General features: G+C 43.1%; 4 protein-coding genes across 5 annotated transcripts in view; 3 read left to right on the top strand and 1 right to left on the bottom strand.

The window, feature by feature from the left end:
• Nucleotides 1–887: 887 nt before the first annotated feature.
• On the bottom strand, nucleotides 888–1468 carry LOC119652774 (vesicle transport through interaction with t-SNAREs homolog 1B). Its single transcript, XM_038057082.1, has 2 exons — nucleotides 1222–1468; nucleotides 888–1164 (listed from the first exon to the last, which is right to left on the bottom strand). Exons 1-2 carry the CDS (start codon nucleotides 1354–1356, stop codon nucleotides 958–960), a joined length of 342 nt encoding a protein of 113 aa, XP_037913010.1. The 5' UTR covers nucleotides 1357–1468; the 3' UTR covers nucleotides 888–957.
• A 118-nt stretch (nucleotides 1469–1586) lies between these two features.
• LOC119652773 (glucosidase 2 subunit beta) lies at nucleotides 1587–11181 on the top strand. Its single transcript, XM_038057081.1, has 2 exons — nucleotides 1587–2149; nucleotides 10844–11181. The coding sequence occupies exons 1-2, from the start codon at nucleotides 1902–1904 to the stop codon at nucleotides 11163–11165; spliced, it is 570 nt and encodes a 189-aa protein (XP_037913009.1). The 5' UTR covers nucleotides 1587–1901; the 3' UTR covers nucleotides 11166–11181.
• Nucleotides 11182–15299: 4118 nt separating this feature from the next.
• LOC119652511 (UPF0565 protein C2orf69 homolog) overlaps nucleotides 15300–24501 on the top strand; it is a 29383-nt gene continuing 20181 nt past the window's right edge. Inside the window, exon 1 of one of the 2 annotated variants that reach the window (XM_038056705.1) lies at nucleotides 15300–15456. The gene's annotated coding sequence lies outside the window, so the exon portion shown is untranslated. Of the gene's footprint in view, nucleotides 15457–24118; nucleotides 24230–24501 lie in introns of those variants that run through there. The other variant, XM_038056706.1, reaches the window with a different exon arrangement.
• LOC119652513 (TWiK family of potassium channels protein 18) lies at nucleotides 22787–24106 on the top strand. Its single transcript, XM_038056707.1, has one exon. The coding sequence runs from the start codon at nucleotides 23008–23010 to the stop codon at nucleotides 24079–24081; it is 1074 nt and encodes a 357-aa protein (XP_037912635.1). The 5' UTR covers nucleotides 22787–23007; the 3' UTR covers nucleotides 24082–24106.

Raw genomic sequence — 24501 nt, 5'->3', positions numbered from 1 at the left:
GTTGCGGCAAATCATTCCCCTCTGTCAAGATTAATTCGCCCGAATGCATTCAATAATGTGCAATCTGCGGCGAACATTATGGTAATTGCACATTGTGGAATGCATTATTTGAGCAAATTAATTCAGAAAGAGGCGAATGAGATTCCGCTCCCGTCGCGAAGCCGCGGTCACTACAGTTTTGATTAGAGTAGTTTATCCCGGGTGGGCTTCGATTTGTTGACTCCTGAGTCAAGGCACGTGATAAAATTTCTGTGTCCTGATAGGGAGATAATATGTGAGAAGAACCAAGAACCCCGGTCCACATCTCGTCGAACTGCTAGCATTCGGGTTAGCTCCAGCACGTGTCGTCCGGTTTCATATATTATTCCGCGCAGTCGGTGTTTACGACTGGCAGACCTGTTACGAAAGAGTTTGATTGGTGAACAGCTTTGGTGACTGTGTTGGTGCCAAGATGATGCAACGCTGGACTTTCATCGTAACAGAGCCACAGTTGTTGCGTACGTAACAAAATGTGAAACCTGGACCCTAACACAAAATTCTGAAAAACTGGTCAGTACTCTCGAGAGCGGGGTCTTGATAAGAATGTTAGAAACTAGACAAGAGGACGACCAATGACGAATCAGATACAACCAAGAGTTGTACAATTTCGGAAGTCACAATGGGCTGGTCGCGATCAAGGTATGGATACTTAAAAGGGAGTAAAGAAAGGCGAAGACCGCTTAAGGAATCCCGAAAGCACTGAGCATATTCTGCTAACGAAGACACTGGTCGGATTTCAAAATTGGAGAAAGGACATCCTGAGGGGTCTAGGTCCGAAAGGGGTTGTAGAGTCTCGAAGATGACCCAATGTTTAAGAGCAATCCTCATATGAAATAAAACTCACCCTGTTATCATACAATAGCAAAAATAGTTTAATAAATCGAATAAAAGCATAAAGCATCAACACCGCTTGCCTCCCTACTTCCTCAGCTTCAAAAACAGCAACGCCCCCAAAATAAAAACCTCCAGAATAATAATTCCAACTAAAATGATCTTATTGTAAAGGACATTCCGTCGAATGGCGCGAATCGCAGCTCCTGACTTGCTCAAGTCCTCGTTTGCGTTGTCCAATCGCCGTTGAGTGCGAAGTAGTGCTTCTCTCTGTTCACTTAAATCGGAGAGTACCTAACAGATAAATTATGTTAATTTTTATGGAAAATATCTTAAAAACAGCAAATTCACTTCCGTTCCGATCTGTTCCGTTTCGATAGCAATTTGATTTGATCGTGCAAGACTGGCTGACGTCCTTTCTAGCGCCTCCCGGCTTTCGATGACAATTCGACGGCTGTGGTCATTCCAGTTGTAATCTGAATCCATTGTATCAAAAAACAGAGAAGCACTTCATATGTAGATAATTCCACGGAATGTGTTAGTCGCACTGTGTTTATATCATTTGATTCCTAATCATCATATGATTGACAAATCACTTTGACATTCGATTTTAGACGCAAACCCACTGTTTTGGGACCTTTAAAAAGTCCCGAATTTAAACAAATATTCAGGAAACATTATAATTCAATTAAATTTAGTATTTAGTAAATTTGCTTGAAATTTAATGCTGTAGAAATGCTTGGTTATTCTGGTTTGCCGATTTTGTAGCATTTTTCCGTATATCCTGGACGAAATCCTAAATGACGTCGTGAATTTTGCAAGCGACAGTTATGATTGTTTTGACGTTGTCACATCTGAATTCGTCACTGGAATTCCATGAGCATCAAAACAGAAAAGTCTTCAACGCGGCGGAGAAAACGGCCGAGTTGTACGCAAACAGAACGATTTAATTCAATGTCAGACGCAACGTTCGATACATGGTGTAATTTAAAAATTTCCAGTTGAACCATTTCCATCCGACCGAGGGCGCAATGAAGAAAACATGGGTGAAAAGGGAGAACATCTACTACAAACCGTTCTACAAGCAAAAAACAAAAGTGACTTTATTGGCGATTTTCATTCTCGCGATAATTTTCTTCTCGTATCAGATTTTTTATATTAACCAGTTACCAAGTACCAGTACATCTTTAAGTTTAGAAAGTACGTATTTGCCGAAGGAAACGGAGGATGATGGTGGTGCGAAGAGTGTCGCGACCGAGGAGGGTATTAGGATACTCAGGTGAGTGGAAAAGTGTTGAATGTGCGCTAATTTTTTCAAGCTTGCTCTGTCGTCGTAGAATCATGAAGCATATTGATCGTAAAGGCCCCCATCAGCATTAAGGCGGTGACGCCCGTTTTCCTCTCATAACGTTGACGTGCCTTCAAAAACGCATGAGGGTACATTCCGCGAATTTGTCCTTATCTGGAATAAAGCCTGATTCCACGGCGTCTGGATTAAACAAGTTGCCCCCATTTAGTTGTTTTAATAGTCATCATGGTATCCTTTCAACGCCAATCTTTTTTTTCTTCAGCCTTTGTCCCGTTCACAAGCGGGGTCGGCTCGTCGTGATCGGCTTCGCCATTTGGCTCTATCGAATGCCTGATCTGGGTGCAATCTCGAGGTTTTCAAATCCTCATCCAGCGTATCAAGCCACCGTTGCTTAGGTCTGCCTTTTGGTCGTTTACCATCGACTTCGATGTTCAGACCAATCTTGGCAAGTGAATTCTCGTTTGCACGAATTGCGTGACCATACCATCGAAGACGCCTCTCTCGCAACTTTTCCACGATTGGTGCAACCCCATAACGATCGCGGATATCCTCATTTCGGATGTGATCTAAATGTGTGACGCCACTAGTCCAACGTAGCATCTTCGTCTCCATTACCGCAAGACGCCGTTCATTGTATTTTATGGTCGGCCAACACTCAGAACCATAGAGAGCGACTGGACGGACGACATTGCGGTAAATTTTTGATTTAAGACGTTCGTTGATACGTCGATCACAAAGAACACCAGTTGTGAAACGCCACTTCATCCAGGTTGCGTTAATGCGTGAAGCAATTTCATAACGCAGTTCTCCATTGGCTGATAGCGTTGACCGGAGGTATTTAAATCGCTCAGTTCTGGCCAGACCACTAGCGCTGACAGTGATTGTGCCTGTTTCATGGGGATCGGTAGTCGAAAATCAGTTTTGTTTATATTCAACCTGAGACAGTGTTGCATAAGGCGATCATTCCAGCTATGTGCTATGTATCAGCTATGCAAAGAGCCTCCACTATCAATGCCAAGACAAAGACCTTCCATCGGTATCCAACCGCATCCTTGATTCGGTGACACGACGATGTAGCCGGCTGGACATGCGGTTTTAGGAAGTCAGACTCGGACTTGGTCATTTTCACATGTGCGGTTGCCATCGGAATGAAGGCGATCTCTTATAATCTTCGACTTTCGCCTTTGTTCCGGTCGATGGCTGCGCCAACCCATCTGGATAGAGTTAGCCACTTATTTCCGTCGTAAATTTTGTCCAAGAAGAATCGAGAGATTCTCAAATCACTAACTAATGTGTTAAGCAGAAAAATAAGTACATTGGCAGACTTCGATGCTTGTCGGCGTCATAGCGCTCCTGTGCAATCAATAAATAACCAAAGGCAAGCAAGGTTTTATGAGTTCGCTACCGCAACCGGATTAAGTCCAAGATGACGTTGAGTTTGGATTAACTCTGAAGCTTCATCTGCAGCTTCATCGCTAATGTGCACTAGACCATTCTGGGGATAAACTTCCGCCGCCACAGGTATCGACAGCCAGCATTCAGAACAATCGGTTGGTGGAAGCAATTCTTACGTTGCCGGTTCTCATGATAATTGCCCGAGAAAAAAATTTCCTAGAATTTTTGGAGCGATGTATGCAGGAACCAACGTGTAAGGACCCTCACTGAAAGGAGGCATCTCAGGAAAGTTACTACATTCTTAACAGTTTTTTTACCGTGCAGTTGCCGCTTTAAAGTTATTTTATGCGGGAACTGCATCATTTATCTCACGCAAATAGACCTCAAGGATTAGAGGAAGTTTATTATCATCATGCGTGCCTTCAAAAACATCAGAACGCCTATCGATTCCGCAAAAATTGTGTGATCATTTCAGTTTTTCATTGACAGTGTTCTGCCTAAAATTGATCTTCTGTTGCGCAGATGACATCCTTGTGACCTACGAAGGTAGGTATCGATGGCCGTTTCGAGAAGCCCAATTAGCGGTATGATGCGCTGGTTTGATGCCACAAGCTCCTAAGATCATGGCTGCTATGGTAAGAGCAAGAGGACAAAGTCCAACCGGCTCAGATCTTCAGAGCCTGCATGTAGCATTCATGAAGGAAAGCAGTTCTCACACCCTGCAGCTAGGGATCCCTCTGAGGTCCTTAATGAATGGTTTACCTAAACTGACTCTAGTTAGAACTGCGCAGTCGTAAAAAGAAGTGAGTGAGGATTTCGCCTTCTTCTCCGCAGTCTCGACAATGCGAACTGTGAGCTATACCGAATCTGGCGACATGGTCCCCCATAAGTCCGTGCAGTTCGCCGAAATCTTGTATCCATTTACATGCATTTAACACAAAAGTTCTTGCGATCGGGTTTAGTTATAGTCGAGGCAAAACCTTCTTCGTGCCCACCGAAGGAAGGGCTTTGCCAGCGCGTCATCTTGCTCATTCCCTCTATGTTGCTATGACCGGGAACTCAAAGAAGGGCAACCTTGCGTGTGCCGCCCAGATTGTTTAGCTAGTTTCTGCTTTGCCCAACCAGCTTGGAGGATGTCGCCGCTAAATGCAAGGCCCTAATGGCCGACTGGCTGTCCGTGAGAATGGTTACGTTACGCTTGGGACTCAGATCATGACCCAGCGGTCGACAGAATTCCAATATATCTAGTATTTCCACTTGGAATACGCTGGCGAGTCCGTACGAAAGGAAAATAGAGAAGAGAAAACCCTCGCACCGATTTCACAGACCATCTTTGATCTGTCGGTGAAGAATTCTATCAATTCAATGTCTTCCGTCCTGTCGCTCTTTATGATTCTGGATGTTGGCCGACTATAAAGGACAATAAACGGCGTGTGTGTGTTGGACTAGTGACGTGACATGTTTTGATAACATCTGAAATGAGGATATCCGCAATCGATATGGGGTGCACCAATCGTGGAAAACTGCGAGAGAGACATCTTCGCTGGTATGGTCACGTTATTCGCGCTGACGGAAATTCACTTGGCAAAATTGGTCTGAACATCGAAGTCGATGGTAAACGACCAAAAGGCCGGCCGAAACAACGGTGGCTTGATACGCTTGATGGGGATTTAAAAGCCTCGCGATTGCGTCCAGATCTGGCATGTTATAAAACCAAGTGGGGAAACCGATCACGACGAGTCGACCCCGCCTATGAACGCGACAAAGGCTGAAGAAAAAGAAGAACACGTTGTCGGTTTTCCACTCTGCCCTGGTTGGAAAGTCCACAGGAAAGTTTCTCGTGAAGTTCGGCTTGCGTGTGGAATGTCGAGAGTTCCCGAGGTATTCCGTCTACTATTTTACAATATCCGTAGGGTTTCGCTGTCCAGCATCCGGACTCACGTAGTCTGTACTGTACGCTACAGCATATTTAATGTGGAGGCCGAGGAGGAGGAAGTGCAGAAGTGTAATGAGAGCATTTCCCGCTCAGGACTGCTGAGCCCTGATAGCACCTGCATACGCGATTTTTTGAATCTGCTCGGCGTGTGTCACCATATAATAGAACCGTACGTTAGGATATAACATATTACGGTTATGTACATCTAGACAGCCATCCTCGGTCTGAGATACCATTTCCTTACAAAGGCCCTCTTGCATAGAAAGCTATGCAGGCCTTCTTAACCATCAGTTCTATGTTCAATCTCCAATTTAACTTCGGATCCAGGATTATACCGAGACACCTTATATTGGAGGAAACAATCAATCTTTCTTCGTTTAGCCGCGGGAGGTGGAGTTCGTGTGCCCTTGTCTTGATGGTGAGTAGTATCCTTTTCGGTTGGATTTATGCCGAATCCGCATGTTTCTCAACGCTTGTTCCATGATGCCACTCCCAATGGAGGGACGCCTCCACTTTCAGTGCCCCTCATAACTCGATTCTGGATCATCTGAAATCCAAAAATCAAAGTTCTTTCCTTAGATGATCCCTTTTCCTAACGCTAGGAGTGTTTTTCAAAATTTTTGGGAACATTTTGAAGTGAAAAACGCGATTTTTGCGAAAAAAATCGGCCGAATTTATTATTACAAAATAAAAAGATATTGAAATAATAAAACTTGTTGTTTCTTTTTCGTTGGTGTGTGTATTTATTCTTGCAAATACCGATATTTCGGGAACCACTTGTTCCCTTCATCAGTGCAAACAAGAAACTTGTTTGCACTGATGAAGGGAACAAGTGGTTCCCGAAATATCGGTATTTGCAAGAATAAATACACACACCAACGAAAAAGAAACAACAAGTTTTATTATTTCAATTAATTAATCGTTGGAAACACCGCATAATTTCACTCTGAAAAAGATATTAATAAATTTAAGAAAAATCTTCAACGTTACAAGAATTTCACTGACTTTAAAAACCTGAATTGTGGGGAAAACGCTTCGAAGTTTTGAACACTAAAAAAAATTTGTAATAAAATGTTCATATGCGAGTTTTATCGGCTTAGCTCACACTGAAGCAACGATTCTTTGTCTAAAGTATTTTTTTGTCGGTTTGTCGGACTCCATCTTCGCTCGGCTTACCGCGACCACTCATGGGCGTATCCGGATAGCTGAGTGGTTAGAGCACAAGGCTGTCGTATGGAAGGTCGCGGTTTAAATCTCACTGGTGGCAGTGGGCAGTGGCAGTCCATGTTGGAACGGTGGTATCCTGAAATTATTTATTATGTACAGGGTGCGGCAGCATAACTTCCTTTTTTCAAAACTCAATAAAAACTATTTTATGCATCGGAAAATATTTATTTATTTTTTATAATGTAGGTACATGTCTAAAGTTTTTATTTACATTGTTTTGAAGATCAAATCTGTTAGGTGACGTCCCCCATTCTCCATACATTGCGTAAACCGATTTCTGGTATTTGTCATGACTCTTGTTAGCATAGCAGGTGTTATGTTGGCAATTTCTTCTTGGATGTTGGTCTTCAAATCTTGTAGGGTTCTTGGACGGTTCAAATAAACACGGGATTCCAAAAAACCCCATAGAAAAAAATCACAAGGGGACAGATCGGGAGAGCGTGCCGGCCATTCCAAATCGCCTCTAATTGAGATAAGGCGCTCTGGAAAGTGTTCCCTCAAAACAGCCATCGATGCTCTTGAAGTGTGTGCTGTTGCATCGTGTTGTTGGAACCAAGTGTCCCCCAAATCCAAATTTTCTAGTCGTGGGAAAAAAAAAATTCTGTAGCATGTTTACATACTGGTCCGAATTCACTGTCACTGTAACCTCATTTTCCTCAAAAAACCAGGGACCAATAATTCCAGCTGAGGAAATTGCACACCACACTGTGACTTTGGGTGAATGCAAAGGCTTTTGATGCAATTCTCGAGGGTTGGTGTCAGCCCAGTAGCGCATGTTTTGTTTGTTAACCGACCCACACAAATGAAAATGGGCTTCATCGCTAAAAAAAACAATAGCACCCTCGGGAACGACATCAAGAAGAAGCTCACACGCGTTCATCCGAGAATTGAAGTCACGTTCTAAAAGTTCCTGCACTATTGCCATCTTATAGGGATGAAAATAAAGATCATCACGAAGAATTCTTCTCACAGAACGATCGGATAGTCCAAGGGCAGATGCGTGTTTACGCGCAGAACGGGGTGGCGATCGCAACATTGACGCTCTCACTGCTTCAATGTTCTCAGGTGATCTAACGGGCCGAGGGACTCCAGTTCTTCCTTTTGTCGCACTTGCAGTTTGTCTGAATGTAGTGACCCATGTAACAATTGATTTGCGGTCTGGAACGGGAGCCAACGGGGCTAAATTAAAGCGATTCCGAAATGCACGCTGTGTCGCAATAACCGAACATCCGCTTGAAAAGTAAATCTCAACGGCAAAGGCACGCTCCTCACTATTCCAACGCATGATGGCGACTGAACCGTGTCGGGACAAAACTTTACAGTATCCCCTCTTGAACGAGACCGCTAGCGCTCCGCTGTGACATCAACTAACTGAGTGGCGCGCATTTTAAAAAAGGAAGTTATGCTGCCGCATCCATTTAGTATAAATTAGGGTCCTTTTCATATCGCATGGGGTTCGGAAAACACGTCCGCATACGAGCGTTTTCGCGTGTGGTATTCTTCCCCACACTTCTTCCTCTTTCCTATCTTTGCCTTACGTGACGATCGTTAAATACTACTTCGTAAGGCAGACTTGATGCTAAGCTACCACGTCACCAGATTTCCATAACTTCCTCTAGAGCTCGATTTGGTTTACCTTAATTGAAGAGTTAGCAGCTTGTTCTCCTTTGATTAAAGCATTTCCCCAAGTAACGAATATGTAAGTGCTACTACAGGTAACCCTATAGACATTTTGTGGAACAATGGTTGAGATCGAAACCTCTTCCGCAGCAAAGAATGAATTGCAATTATTCTCGATAAAAGCAATTCTGTTCGTTTTACGTATGAATTACTTAACACTATTTTCGAGAATCTATTATTCTTATTCCAGCCCCTTGTACTAAGGCTTCCTCCTTGGTTGCTATAATTTAATCTTGCGCAACCAAGGTCAAGTTGAGACTGTTCTGTGCTAATGATCTTTCTGTGTGACTCTATGGGAGTAAAGCATGGGAAGTGAACCCCGCCGTTACTTAAAAGAGTTTCGTAAATATTCGTTTGCTACGTATCATTGGACAACGACGGTTTGATACTATTTCGAACAAAAACCATAGTCGATCCAAAGGCCAGTTACTCATGGGCGACGTGATTGGAAGGCTGAAGTGGCAATGAATAGGTCACACATTAAGGAGGGGCGACAATATTATTATGCAGAGGAACCGAATATTCTAAAATAATCGACAAGTGAGTCACTCCCAAGAGCATCTACGTAGAACAGTAGAGGAGAAGTGCGATTATCTCGTGAAGTACTGGAAGGAGTTAGAGCGCATTTTAATGGACCGGGAATGATGGCGCGTAAGCGTGGTTGCCGCGTTATAGCCTACAAAGGGGTGAATACAATCGCATATACATACAATTCGTTTTGCTGGTGTATCCCCTAACATTTGTAGGTGACTCCGTCTAGCTCTTCAACATTGTATTTGCCAGCTGTCGACTTTGTCTACGTATTGACTTACTTTTTGTGTAAGAAGAGTTTCATAGAACATTGCAGCTAATCACAAATAAACTTAACTCAATTTGAATGAAAATCGGCTTACCTAGATCCCTATGACCACCGATCTAATATCCCCAAAATTTGAAGTTGATGTTCAAAATCATGAATTCAGTGTCCTTCTACGCAATATTGATGTTGGCTCAATTCAATTAACGACTCCATTCCACTATAACCAAACGTTGAACTAATCACTGTATTCAAAGTATTAGAATTTCTCTCTTCTTGGGACGTTGGACTATAGAATAGAGCATTTTTCATGCATTACTGTTCTTCGGTATTCTATCTGTAGATTTTGCTAGTTTCACGCAAGTAGTTAATTTCCTTCGCGAGGAGATCGATTGGGATCATTCCCTTTACGTGCCTATAAAAGCGCAACAGACTTTTGTCGCATTTAAGCGAGATACTGCTTTGACTTTCTTGCGGTTTCTTTTCATGGCTAATGCCTCCGCCTAAAACTGCATTGCGTGCAGTAGGATGGAGGGTGTTACTTTTTATGAGCAGCCTGTGGACAATGCCACGGTCAATCTGTTAGATATCATTCTTTCCAGCAATATGTTAGCTTTCCTTGCTTTGGAACGTGTAGTTTAGCTTTGCTTCAATCATAATATCAAGATATTTAACAACCGAGCCCATGGAGATTGTATAGTTACCAACCCAAATGTTGATCTTTTTTTAATTTCTTCGTTTAATGATCAGGATTGCCTCTTTCTTTTCTATCGGTAGATCTAGTTAGAATGCTTGTAGCCAAGCTTTTATTGCTCTGGCGGTTTCGTTTACATATTCTGCAACGTCGAAGCGGTGAAAGGCTTCGAGGAGTTTATCACACAGAGCAGGTTTATCACAACCAGAGCAGGTCATTGGCGATTTTCAAAATAGGGGCCTCCTTCAGGACAAGGAAAAGTACATGCCATGTCAGCCCAAAACTCTTTCCGAAAAGTAGCTCTTTATGAGTTTGCCCAAATACCTTGAGATCTCAATCCTATCCATCGCGCCCTTAATCTAATCCACCTGGCTGAAAGCGTTCTTGCGCGAGCTCGAGCTCGACGAAATCCATATTGACTCTCCGATAGTTTATGAACATTTTCATTGATGTTGTAGATTAGTCTTACTAAGCTTTTCCCATCATATCAAGGAGGCATATCAGGCGATATGAAGATTGCTGTCCCAGTCAGGTTAATTGCTCTATTGGAATCTGGTCCGTATTCGCGGACATCACGAAATTAAGTTTGAAATGGTGTGCTCTTGACTTCATAAGGAGAGTATAGTATGGTAATAAGTTTCCTCTTTACTCTCTTGGGGGATCTTTGTTTTTCCAGATCCTACCCTGTTGATAATATCTCAACGAGCGCATCCTCATTAGAGCTTCTCCGTTAAGCGACAACTTCTTGAATAACTATTTGTTATAACGCTTTGATATGGTAAAACTACCCCGGCAGAGCAAGCGATAATCCTTAATCCTTGAAATTATACGATTACATTGTTTGTTTTGATTCCTTTAACTTTTCTTTGGTATAAATTTCCCGGTCGAACATTGTGAAAATGTTGTTTAATTCATTTCAATTCTTTAATTTTTCAGAGGTATAAGACTGCGAGACTACGATGCTTATCGACCGAGTTACGAGGGGAAATTTCGTTGTCTAGACAGCGATCCTGCTATAGAGATTGATTTTAATAAAGTCAATGATAATTACTGTGATTGTTTATTGGACGGAAGTGACGAGCCAAGTACAAATGCCTGTGTAAATGGCAAATTTTATTGTAAATTTCAAAAAAGACACATTACCGGCAGAGGATTGGATGTTTGGATTCCTAGTAGTCGCATCAATGACGGCATTTGTGATTGTTGCGATGGATCGGACGAATGGGAAAATAAAAAATGTGAAAATAAATGCGTATAGCTTAAAGTTGATGGCATATTTGCTTTTTTGTTTTCTTATCGGAAATATTGTGTATTTTTGGAACAGATAATTCGAAAATGTTGCCCGTTCAGGTCTGCCAGCGTTTAAGTGTAATTCCAGCGAAGTTTCCATCGCTCCGCGCTTATCGGTCGGCTCCTTAGTCAATCGGGGTCATACGCATGTAAGCTTGCATCTTAAAATACGGAACAGTTATTCGTATCGCCTCAAATCAATATGGCATCAGAATTAAGAATGCACAGCTCAATCGTTCTCGTGGAGCTGCACCAATTATATGACTCGGTTAACACGATCGAGGGGGGTGTTGGGATATATTTAAACTTTTTTAAGTAGAATCCCACTGGGAGTTGGATGAAGCACGAAAATAGGATTATGAAATTAAAAACAAATATGGCAGAAATATAATGCTCACAACTCACTAACTACATTACCAGGCAAGAAAAGCAGGTCTTCTTTTTTAAGGTTTTGTGTGAAACAAAACCGTATTAATATCCGAAACGGCTGAAGTCGGTGAGAAGGTGTGGTCTATGTGTCCCTTCAAAAGCAGTGAGTGGCGCCATTTTGTGTTTGTGTTTTCATACATTCGAAGGGAGGCGGTAATTTGTTTTTCACAGAATATGATCATGGGTATCAAATGAAAGGGTTCGATTACTACATTTCGAAACTCTTGTTTCTGATATTAGATGAAAGATAGGGGAGATAGGGTTCAAAATGTGTGCCACAAAAAGTGAAACAAGTCTCATTCTCAGAACCTATCCAACTGAAAATTTTGAAAAAAAAATCACAATGATGCATATGAAACCTAGGCATTCCGATATCTCCATAAATAAAGTTAATAATAATATATTACCATGTTCTAGAAATTTACCGGAAAACCCCCCTTAAGTTCGTCTCAGAAGTACAAAATTTGGCATCAGCATAGGTGATAATATAGAACATAATTCTGTTTGGAAGTTTGAAGGCAATCCGATTATTACTAACAAGGTTGTAGAAGGTTAGAGTTTCGCATTTCAAGTAAATAAAAAAAAGCACCCTAAGACATGTATGACGTCATTATCATATAAAATGAACTTGCGGAGTCTATGGGGACGTTTTACTTTTCTTTTTCTGGCTTTTTTTAGTAATTTGTGACTTCTGTATACCTGGTTACCAGCGGTTTTTAATTTACATACATAACATACATAAGTATGCTTTTGTGCACCGAGTAAAGTAGAAATGCGTGGAGATGTTTGTTTATTTAGGAGTATCTATGTCGTTGATATGTATGTTCATATGTTCTTGGAGTTTTGCAAAATATAACAGAATATTTTGTATTCTTAGCTATGAATGAATGGAAAATCCTGCATAGTTTCTCACATAAGATGAACACAAAACCTCAAGATTTGTTTACCATATATATTGCCCATTCCTTCCTTCCCGAGCTGGATCATCGTCATCCATACGGATTAAGTGGCCCGTCCAGCGGAACCTATTGAACCTGATTTTTTCCACAACCAGACAGTCGTACGGAATCGTTTATCCTCAAGTTGGTAGCCAAAAATTCTTCGGAGGACTCTTCTCTTGAACGCGGTTAAAAGTTCGCAATTTTTCTTGCTAGAAACCCAAGTCTGCGAGGAATACATGACGACTGACAAGATCGTTATCTGGTGCAGTAAGAGCTCCGACCTTATTGCGAGACGTTTTGAGTAGAACATTTTTTGTAAGTTGAAATAAACCCCGTTAATTGCTACAGTGATTCGTGATATTCGAAACTAAGTAAGAGCGAAATTCTTGGCCGTCTCCGACCACTTAAGGGGGAAGTAGGGTTTTAAACATTTTTTTTTTTAATTTTTGCTTTTTGTCTTTAATGAAGGGTCAAAGGGTAGTATAGGTCCCGGGGCGAAACGTGGATTGGTATCCACGAAAAGCATAAAACCTGGGGAACGCCTGCTGAACCAACACCAACAGCTCTACTACCAAACCCTATCTCCACCTCTACGTGGTGAGCTCTTTTTTAACGAAAAGCTGCAGACGGAGAAGGATGAAGGCGAGTCTCCCGCACCTAAAAACGGGACAAATTCAGGTTAGGGGTTGGGTAGGGCTGACAAACCTGTACGGAAAACAACTTATTAGGAAGCCATAACATGTGCTTCGGACTGGACTCATAACACAACGACGAACCCGGCAACGACAACGGAATAACGATTTGCGCATTTTCTCATGGAACGTGCGCTCCCTCCACAGAGATGGAGCTGCCAAGCAGCTAGTCGATACCCTGTCCCAATATAGGCTTGATGCTACAGCGTTGCAGGAAATGCGTTCGACAGGGACCGGTTTCCTGGAAAAGAGCATATACACCATATATTATAGTGGCCATCCAGTAAACCATGTGCTCGGAGTAGGTTTCTTAGTCAGCCAAAAAATGAAACCTGCTGTTATCGGCTTTGAAAACATAAGCGAACGGCTATGCATTCTGCGCTTGCGAGGCAAATTTAGAAATATAAGCCTCATTAATGTTCACGCCCCTACATGGCATGGCATGGTGCTCCAAGCTCGAATAACAACACCACCCAAAATCCCCTCTGACAATCAGGTGAGAGTTAACACTTAAGCCATCCACAACACGGAGGGCTATAAGAAGGAAATGGATGCCACAATAACCGCAGTCAACAGAAATCCTGGAGATGAAACATCAACAAATGATCTTCACGATTACCTGAAGAACGTTATCATTGATACGGCCACAAACATACTTGGCCCCAGCCGCAAAAAGAGTCGGAACGGTTGGTTTGACGATGAATGTAAGCTAGCAACGAAACGGAAGAATGCTGCATACCGAGTAATATTGCATTCTCAAAGAACCTGGGCACGCGCAGCGGCGGCGAGCGGAAAAGCGACTTCACACACGGAAAAAGGAAGCCTGGGAGAACCAACAGGTCTGTGAAATCGAATAGTACAGGGAGCAACTGCACCAGGCGCGGAAGTTTTACCAACAAGTCAGCAGGATGAAGCCTTATACACCTAGATGTTCATCCTGCCGAGACAAAGATGGAAACCTAATTTCCGACAGAATGGACATATTGGAGCGATGGGTTGAGTACTTTGATGAACTATTGAATAACCAGAATATGGGCGAGTTGGAGGTCTCACCAACTGAAGACTAATAATTTCTCCTATCTAGAATCTAAAATTACAACCGATAACAGCTACGATGATGAAATCTGCGCACGGTTGTTGGCTGCCAGCAGTCTATTTCAGCTTACAGAAACTGTTTCGCTCGAAACGTCTCACCATGGAGTCAAAGCTCTTACTGTACAAGACAATGATCTTATCGGTCCTCATGTATTCCTCGGAGACTTCGGTTCTTAACAAGAAGAATTGCGAACTCTTGGCCGCCTTCGACAGAAGAATCCTCCGATGAATTTTTGGCCCCCTACATGAGAATGGACAATTCCGTAGCCTACATAATGACGAAATCTATGAGGAATGACCGTCAGGTTGTGGATAAAATCCCGCTCAATAGGTTACGGTGGGCGAGTCACTTAATCCGCATGGATGAGGACGATCCCACCTGGAAAGTCTATAAGGGCAATATCTATGGGAGAAAAAGAAGACGAGGCAGACCCTGCTTAAGAAGGAGCTATGGCGTAGGTCAGGACTCCAGACAGCTTTTAGGGATATCGAATTGGTGGACCTCGGCGCAAAACCGGGATGTCTGGAGTTCCTTATTAAGGCAGGCCTAGACCGGATACCGGTTGTTGCGCCGTTGATGATGATGATGAATCTCATTTTGTCATTACAAAGATTGTGAAGAATTCGTTTAGTTTTGCTACCAAGAATAAATTAGGTGATATTAACGGTACTATGTGTCTTAGGAATTCGTGAATTTAATTGTTCTGGTCCCCATTAATCAATTAATTTTTAAAGTACTCGAACGATTTAATTAAATATTTCCGCTTAAAAAATCGGCGAAGATATTTCAAACCATCCCTCTTGCGATCGTGCATCACCCCCTCTTGATGCATAGATTTTGGCGCACACCAAAAAACTTATTGAACAAACTCATTTTTATTCCCTTCTCTTGCATATTCAGCAACGCGCATATTCCGCACATAACTGTCGGCCATATTGGGGAATTGTTGTGTTTGACATTGGATGTGTTTATCAATAATCGAATTGGAAAAGTGCCGAATCTGTTCAAGTCGCGGATTCGTTTTTTGTTTGCGAAATAATCAAGGTGGGAAGTGTTTTGTGTGCAGCCGTTGCTGGTAAATGCTTGTATTCTGAACGAACGGTAAGTGATTCAAAGTTTTTCGTGAAATCGTTTGGATGGGCGCCAATTTGTTTATCTTTTTTCTGCTCTGCATTGTTGGTGTGTGGGTGCTTCGAGCGATGCACTTCTTTGCACGGAAGCAAATGACAGATCGAAAAGAACGCCAATTGATATATGCGGAAAATTTGACCATCGTAGATTGCCTAGAAAATGAGTATTTCGTGGTTTGAACAAAAAACGCGAAAGAAGTCTGTCTGGGCGGCGGAATGCCGACCGGGATTTCCTAGAAAAGGTTTACGTCATAGCGACTGACTATTGAGCGGGAAAGTGGCAAGAATTGCATATTATGAAGCGAGTGAACGGAACTGGCGATGTAGCCCTCATGAGCGGTTATTCTTGGTTTTATTTCTGAGTTTTGATGTTTTTTTCGAATTTCCATGCTTCAAGCAGGATTGGCCTAGTCAAGCGTTTACTGGGAATTTACTCGGAGTTAATTAAGGCTGCGTTTGCCCTACGGCGGCGTATTTGCAAATGACTAGCAGAGGGTGTGTTCGAGTTTACATAGAGAGGGCTATCTAGACAATTTAGCAAAGAAGACGGTCGGTTCCTTTATGATGAATGCTTTCAAATTTAGCAAACCTAAAAACCGATGATTCATACTCAGAACTAGCATCTAGAGCTTATCAAATGCAACGCGCTAATGCGTAGCAACGATTCGTCTCAAGCAATTATTTTCAGATAAAGTTTATATTGCAGAGTCTCGATCAGTCGCTATGAAGTTATACGATCCACGGAGAAAATGATCTAATCGACGCTTCATAATTTTTGCATACTGGATTTTATCAAAGTTGTTTTCTATTGGAGTCCCTAATAGGCATTTCAGTTCAGGAAGGCTTGAATTCGCGAAACTTCACCTTAGTAGGAACGTCTCAAATCGAAAATTTATCGCAATGTTGTCCGCCCTGCCGCTCTTTATGGTTCTGAGTGTTGGCCAACTATAAAAGACAATGAACGGCGTCTTGCAGTAATGGAGACAAAGATGTTGCGTTGGACAAATGCCGTGATCCGTTTGGATTACATCCGAAATGAGGATATCCGCGATCTATATGCGGTTACACCGATCGTACTAAAATTGGGAGACAGGCGTCTTCGATGGTATGGTCACGCAATTCGTGCTAACGAGAATTTACTTTCCAAGATTGGTCTGAACATCGAAGTCGGTGGTAGACGATCAAAAGGCAGGCCTAAATAATGGTGGCTTGATACGCTGGATGGGGTTTTAAAAGCCTCGAGATTGCACCCAGATCAGGCATTCGATAGAGCCAAACGGCGAAATCGATCATGACGAGCCCACCCCGCTTGTGAATGGGACAAAGGCTGAAGAAAAAGAAGAAGATTGTAAAATTACACAATTTCGGCAGATGCCGCATTTTACCTAATACTAACACTAAGTTCCCCGTGCAGACCCCCGTAATCTGGCACAGGAGCTCTCAGGATCGGGCTATGTTATAAGCATGCCAAATTCTCCTTGACTTGGTACAGCTCGTAAGCGTTCGCCATCTAAGGCCCGCGGCTGCTACGTAGTGCGAGTAGACCCCGCCCTTGACAGCCGCCAGCGAAACACCGACCACATTCACCGAAGAGCTGCTAAAAGCAGAGCCTCCCCTGCTAATCCGTCAGCCCGATCATTCCCCTCTATGTTCCTATACCCGGGAACCTAGAGGAGGGGGACCTTGAGCGTGCCGCCTAGGCGATTTAGCGCGTTTCTGCATTGCCCCACCAGCCTGGAAGATGTCGTCGCTGAGTACAAGGCCTTGATAGCCGCTTGGCTGTCGGTCAGAATAACTATGTTACACTTGGGGCCCGAATCTCGCTCCTGTCATCGACAGACTTACAATATCACCAGTACTTCCGCTTGGAATACACTGGTGAAACCTGGTCGAGACGCCAAATTTCTTTGATTATTTTCGTTTAATGTTGCTATTATGGGGGATGGCAACATCAATAATATTCGCGGAGCGACTCGTCTTGCCGGCGAATAGCACGCCAGGCTTGTAATGTGGAATGTGGCGATCAGTTAGAACTTGCCCATCCCAACACATGCTGGAAACAGAACTATCAATTACTGCTTGCGGCTCATATCGGTAAATTGAACATGTTCCCGTTACCAGTTCATATTTGTATACAAGATTTTGATATATTGGATGGTTTTCGTTCACGGCAATATTCCGGATCTATAAGCCAGTGAAGGGATAGCGAATACATTCAATGCGCTTATTTTATTCTTCCTCGAGAAATGCGATTTCAGTACCAGCTTTATAAGTCGCAGGAATTTGGACAGCAGAGCATCCTGCAGATCACCAACTCGATAATGGGTTCCTTGCAGAATTTCTAGGTATTTGTAGAAGTCTGTCTCGATCATAGCTTGGATGTGGAGGTCACTAGTGCTATGTTTGGCATGTCATTCGCAACAGACAGGTCGACTAATGACCTGGTTTATGCTGTGTGCCAACCCACTGTGTATTATATTGGTAAATTTATTGCACCAAAAATTCTACACCCGATCCAGACTAGGGCCCGTCCAGTTTTTCGAGCTGTATGTGGCTCGTTGAACTTCCCCTTCGGTAACATCCGCAAATTTCATGCCAGGCGTAGTGGCATGGCGAGTGCTTTCGGCGGTGATCAATTCAGCATACTGAGCATGTTGGGTGGGTAACCTTCAAAGTCCACCTCAATATTATTTCGCTTCCGTCACAGAAAACTACTTTCCGGACGCTCTATTGCGATTCGTTGAGAGACCTGAAAAAACTGGACACGTTTGGAGTGACTTTCGCCATACCATCGTAATCGACTGCATATGGCAGAAAGATTTTGCTTTAGTGTGTTTAGAATTTCGACTATGGGTGTTTCGTAGGGGATGGCATAGTTTCGATAAACCCTCTGCACTTTATTTCTCACCGGTCTGTTGACATGACCAGAGCTGGTTTGAATGAGTCTAACAATGTCCTGCCTTAGTGAGCCCCGCCGACGTTGCAGACGAATTTTCCATTATGTATCTCTTTGGCCACTCAAACCAGTAACGCGAAAGCGAATCTTCTGACCCTGCAATCTGACAGCCGTAACCGCACCACAATACATAAGTAATTGTAGTTGCAGCGTCGACATATCAGCACACAGTCAAGATGCAATCTCATCATTGATTTGACGTAGAGTTCTCTAAGTTGCTGAAGATGCATAGAGCCTGTGAATACGGAAACTCAGCGGAAACTTCAGCTGGACGGTGTAGGAGAGTGCTTCGGCGAGTACTAAAACTGTTGTTTGCAGTGGGGCGTGGTGTTGTTGATGCCGCAGCCTCTGCCCTCATCGACTCTTAGTCACTAGTTTCCGCGATGACCTCAAGTCGAACACGCTCCCTGATGATTCCCGGGATTGTGTCGCTGCAAGTAATAAAGTGGTACTAGTCTGCACGTGCGCGAATTGCGGGAAACGCTCGACGAATCTCTAGGAGGAGCGGATGATGAAGGGGTTCATTTCTTCAGTCCACTTCATCCGCTGCCTACGCAAATCTGGTGTAGTGGCTGCACAGATTGTGGCGAAACAGCTGTAGCAGGCCGAGTAATGCTCCTGGTCGTCGGGACTTCAAGACGTCGAATCGTCCCACGACTAGCGGTTTTGACGCCGTGCTGTCCTGTACCGGAGCCCGACCTAGTCACCAATTCAGACGACTCTCGCCGGTTCTCCGTACCGGACCTCAAGTTTTTCCTTCTTTTCATAGATGGATTTGCATTTTATATATTATATATATTTTAGTGTGTAATCTGCAAGACTGAAAAAAAAGTTGTTTAAGAATTGAGGGATTCCTAAGTCCGACATCCACTTAATGGCGGACCGGACCAGTTGGAAAGCCACATGTTTTCGCGGTTGTGGTCCACGGAACCCTCATCCTTGGGCAAGCACCCAATATGCAAAATTTAAGACGTCTTAAGACTGAAAAAGTTCCTGCACTTTCCTCACCTACCCCCTGAGACGCTGCGGTGGCGTACTGTCAATCCCTCCATCTTTAATAAAATTTTCTAATTCTATTAAAAATGTAAAATTAAGAGTATATCTTCATTCCGTAATTGAGAAACAAAAATCCCCATCTATTTTTCAAAACTTCTTCAAAAATCAATTGAGCGGGCAAGGTCTACTTCACACGACAACGATTACTCCGTGTGAAGTAGCCCTTTTAAATTGGCCTCGTGGTAGGCTGCGCCCGGTATCGCCACAGCATTCCCAGCTGAAACCTAGAGGTTTCGGCGGGAATTCCAGACATTCTGGGCTTAAACGAAGTAAAATGGTGGGACTCTGGAGAGTACTCCTTTCCCTTTTGTGGTAATGTACTTTTGTATTCTGGGAAGCCAAATGGTAGTAGACTCGAATCCGGTGTTGGGTTGCTTCCGACGGTTACCGCAAAGCCCGCTCTCTTGACCTAGCAGTCGGTTTCTGACAGACTTCTAACTGATTTCGATCCAGGTTAAGGAGGATCACAATTGTACAACGCTATGCACCAACGGAGATTTCCGGTGTAGTGGAGAAGGATGCTTTCTTTCTACGAGCATTTAAACGCAGTTCAGAGGGAAGCTTCTTAAAGGTGACATTGTGATCGTGATGGGGATCTGAATGCCAAGGTGGAATTTGAAAACCGCTTCCTGAGACTGCCATAAGGTCAGTTCAGTTTAAAGCCGTTGAAGCAATCAGATCGACCACTTCGCGATCAGCAGTAGATTTAGGAGCTGTTTTCTGGATATGCGTAACAAGAGAGGCGTTGGCAGCGACCTCGAAAGGGATCACCATCTGATGGTCGCTTATGTTGCGTGTTGTGTCCGCCACTCCTTGCAGGGTTGAGGAGCTGCGACCCCCTAAGTTCAATATCGACCGCTTGTACGACCCAACTATAGCTCGACAGTGGGTGAGTTAACCAGCTGATCGAGCGGCAGATCTGCTGAGTAACCTGCCTGAGAATATAGATGAGCATTGGGCCGCCATCGAAAATGCTCTTTTCTCGGGTGCAGCACAGGTCGTTGGCCACGTTCGAAGGGGCGTCATAAGATTTGGCTGACTCCGCGGTCGTGGAAGCGGATCGATGAACGGAAGGGGTTGAAGGCTCTACTGACCGTTACGAGTGATAGTTGTGATGCGCTCGAACTCCCAATATCGAGCGAAATCCCGAGAAGTTCAGCGTAGTGTACGCCGTGACAAGCCAGAATTTGTTCCTGCTTTGGTCAGAGAAGCGGAGGGTGCCGCAGATCGCAATGATTTCAAGAATATATACCGCATCACGAAAGAATTTGCATGTGGTCGCAAATCTTTCGATGGTCCTGTGAAGGAAGTCAACGGTCGACTTCTCGTCCACGATGATGAACAACTGAAAGACCACTTCACCACGGTCCTTAACCGTATCACATCTGGTGACATGCGAAAGATGCGGATACGAACTGTTCCTCCAAGTAGAATAGAAATCATTTCGGTCATCAACGCACTCAATCGGAGTATAGCTGCTCGGCATGACGATCTCCCTGCAAAGTAATTTATGGTTGCACCTGAGTTATCGTTGATCTGCTATCTTCACTCGTGTAGAAATCTTGGGAATCCGAGAGCTTTCGCAGATAGTGGAAGAAGGGTTGACTCCTAGATTCCAAAGAAGGGCAACCGTTTGGAATGTTACAATTGGAAGTGTATCTGCGTGCTCGTTGCAAAGATAACAATAAAATAATCCTTTAGCGCATTAATGAACGTCTCCAAAGGTTGATCGGCGGAGAGCAGGTTGGTTTCCGCTGCGGATCCTCAAGCATTGACCACATCGACACCTTATGGATCATTTTGCACCTCCTCTACATCGATGTGCTCCATAAAGGAGGGACGTTCCGGAGAAATTTATAGCTATTATCAGAGCGATATACACCGAGGTAAAATCTCGGAGGATTTTGAGGTCCAAAGCGGAGTGCCAGGGTTGTATTCTGTCACCGATATCATTTCTTCTTGTTAATTCAACGGGCTATGAGATCTTGTTATCGGTGACGTTCTTCATTAACGGGCAGAGAATCGAAGGCGGTGATCAATTTGTATACCTAGGAAGTGTGGTTGCGGCTGACGTTGGCACCGAACTGGACGCTGCTCGACGCATTAACGCTGCCGGTCTAAAATCTAGAAACATAGTTATCTCAACATCAAGATCAAATTGAGACTGTTCTGTGCTAGTCTTCTTTCCGTGTTGCTGTATGGGAGTAGCACCTCAGAAGTTAACTCCACTGTTACTCAAAAGCTCCAAGCTCTCGTCGGCCTGTCTGCGTCGAATCATCAGAGTACGCCTACCTGACACTATCTCAAGCGAAGAATTTGATCGGCTCACAGGCTTGGCACTCATCTGCGATGTGATCGGAAGGCGGAAGTGGCAGTGGATATGCCATGCAGTGGAATCTACTCTCCTAAGTTGGCCGACAAGTGGGTCGCCCCAAGAGCACTTTGCGCAGAACAGTAGAGAACGAGTGCGAGCATCTTGAGAAGTCGTATGGGGAGCTGAAGTGCATTTCAGGTAACCGCGAGCAATGGCACGTAGATGTAGATGTTCAATTCTTCCCGCTTAAGGGTCCAGCTTTGAAGTTGGTCTTTCGCCTTTCAATTTCCCGCAGTGTACATACATATGGTCTAAAGCACGCTGGAAGTTCTTGGATAGGGTTAATGATGAGGGAGCCAGCAAAAAAAAAGATTTTGAATTTTGAATTTTGGATCTCTGCAGTTTCCTCAGCTAAGACAGCATAAAGAGTGGACTTATTTCTGTGGAATGCCTCTCCATAGAATTCTAAAGATATATTTTTTGTTGACGCTGTTGAAAACTTTTTCGTTATCTTTTATTTACATTTTACATTCAATTTTGGCTAAGAATGTATCTTTAATTTTTTAATTTCTTCTAATTGTTAATTTTGCCTGGTTTTATTTAAGATAATACATTTTTCGACCAATTTCTTCGAACAACGTAAAGAGGTTTAGATACCTTTATAATTGGGTGCACTTTTTCCTGCCCCCGCCATTCGTACAGGAATATATGCTATAAATATCCGGCTTTCAATCTCTGTCCTAATAGCAAAGATAGGTAATGTATTTTGCTTATAATTTGATTAAACATCTTCCGGTCATAAACAAGCAATACCATCTTCTCTTCGCTCCACTTATTCTGACGAAATGTTTTTGAAAATATTCTCCCGGAAAATTTGTAGGAATGAATGAATTCTGCATTTAAAATTTTTCTCTGGTGTTTTCTCGGGAGTCGCTTCGTTTATATTCTTCATTTAGATATTCGTGGTGGTTTGGATCGGTCGAACAGTCGCAAAAGTGATATTTTTAGACTGGAGTGAAGGAATTAGCTAAAAATGAGTTCATGAGAAAAGAAAATCGCGGGTGGCAATATTTTAAAGTTATTGGAATTCCTCGAAATTGCATATTTGTTAATGTATAAATGTGAAGAGTGTCTTGAAAATTATGTGCAAACATTGAAACCAGTTGCATTGCCATTGTTGCTTTCTGATTAATTGAATGGAACGCTCCAGGATGTCTCTGAGGCGGTCAAAATCGTTGACACGCAGTCAAGGATCGCTTGCATCTTCATCAATCAGACCAAGGCACGATGCCAGGAGGCAGGTAAAAGATTGCTGTCGCAAGTTTGTGGCCTTCATGTGCACACAAGTGGGCGTGGGGGCATTGATTGTTGCTTACTCCATCATCGGTGCCTTCTGTTTTATCTCAGTGGAGACTCAAGTAAACAATACGACTACAGACGACGTGGCTATATTGCGGCGGAGCTATGCTTTGGAGTTGTGGGAAAAGACAGAACATCTGAATATGTTCAATAAAACCGAGTGGATGTTTGAGATGGATGACGTGCTGAAGAGCTTTCAAGATGAGGTCAGCAGTGCAATAAAGAACGGATTCGATGCGAGGACTCCGGAGGAGATTTGGTCCTTCCCTGCTGCTTTGATGTACTGTCTGTCCATCTTCACTATGATCGGCTATGGAAACATCGTACCGAAAACTCAATGGGGCAAAGGCTTGACTGTAATCTATGCTACATTTGGAATTCCACTGTACATCCTGTACTTCCTGAACATTGGCAAGATTTTGGCTAAGACATTTAAGATTCTGTACAGATGCATCCATGAGTGCACTCACGACAAAACAGAGGACATCCTAGAGCAAGGAGGTTACATACCTCAAAAGAAAGTGATTGTACCCTCAACTGCGTGTCTGTGGGTTATTTCATTTTATATTTTCACTGGAACGATTATGTTTGCCAATTGGGAGCGATGGAGTTACTTGGATTCCGTGTACTTTTGTGTAACAAGTCTTTGTAAAATCGGAATGGGAGATTTCGTGCCTGGTGCTAACTTTTATAACGACTCGATAACGTCACAACAAACCAAATTAGCAATCAACTTTGTATATGTCCTATTGGGAATGGGATTGGTTGCAATGTGCTATAATCTGATGCGCGAAGAAGTGAAAGTTAAATTGAAAGAAATGAAGGAAGATTTGAAATTGTGCCTGGAAGATCTAAGGAATAGATTTACTGGTATTTGCGGCAGTGAAGATTATGAGGAAGAAGAATGGTAGTGATGCTGAGAAAATAACCCAAAGTTTTGTGCAATTAAAATTCATCAATTAGTTTGTATATTGTTTTAAAATGTGGCGAAATTGTGCGTGCAATTGTTAATAAGTGAGTGCATGTGAAATTGTGAGTTGATATTTAATTTTATTTTGGGTGAGTACTGGCTGGTCAAAATCTTTTTTGGATACTCTCAAATGTAAACATTTGGCTGGAATAGTTTGATAAATTCACTATAAAATCAATGTCGTGAATGAATACTAGCTTAAGACTTTTATGATGATCACGATAAAATTTCACAGTTGTGGACAAAAGTACAATATTTAAGCTTAGTCGACTTTCCGGCTATCGCCAAGGCACAAATCAATGACGCGGTACCTCAGAGCCTTCAAGTATTGCCTCACAATCATCGACAGGTTTACGCGGTG

The sequence above is a fragment of the Hermetia illucens genome, chromosome 3, assembly GCF_905115235.1.
Source record: "Hermetia illucens chromosome 3, iHerIll2.2.curated.20191125, whole genome shotgun sequence".
Taxonomy (NCBI): Eukaryota; Metazoa; Arthropoda; class Insecta; order Diptera; family Stratiomyidae; genus Hermetia; species Hermetia illucens.
The sequence above is the reverse complement of the archived record's forward strand: the minus strand, read 5'-3'. Positions and strand labels throughout refer to the sequence as shown.

Bases quoted from the DNA above. Each gene is read 5' to 3' on its own strand.
- LOC119652774 (XM_038057082.1), bottom strand. From the start codon at position 1,356: ATGGATTCAGATTACAACTGGAATGACCACAGCCGTCGAATTGTCATC. The intron at 1,165-1,221 runs GTGAATTTGCTG...TTTATCTGTTAG, and splicing joins CGGAACAGATCGGAACGGAA to GTACTCTCCGATTTAAGTGA.
- LOC119652773 (XM_038057081.1), top strand. From the start codon at position 1,902: ATGAAGAAAACATGGGTGAAAAGGGAGAACATCTACTACAAACCGTTC. The intron at 2,150-10,843 runs GTGAGTGGAAAA...TTAATTTTTCAG, and splicing joins GAGGGTATTAGGATACTCAG to AGGTATAAGACTGCGAGACT.
- LOC119652513 (XM_038056707.1), top strand. From the start codon at position 23,008: ATGGAACGCTCCAGGATGTCTCTGAGGCGGTCAAAATCGTTGACACGC.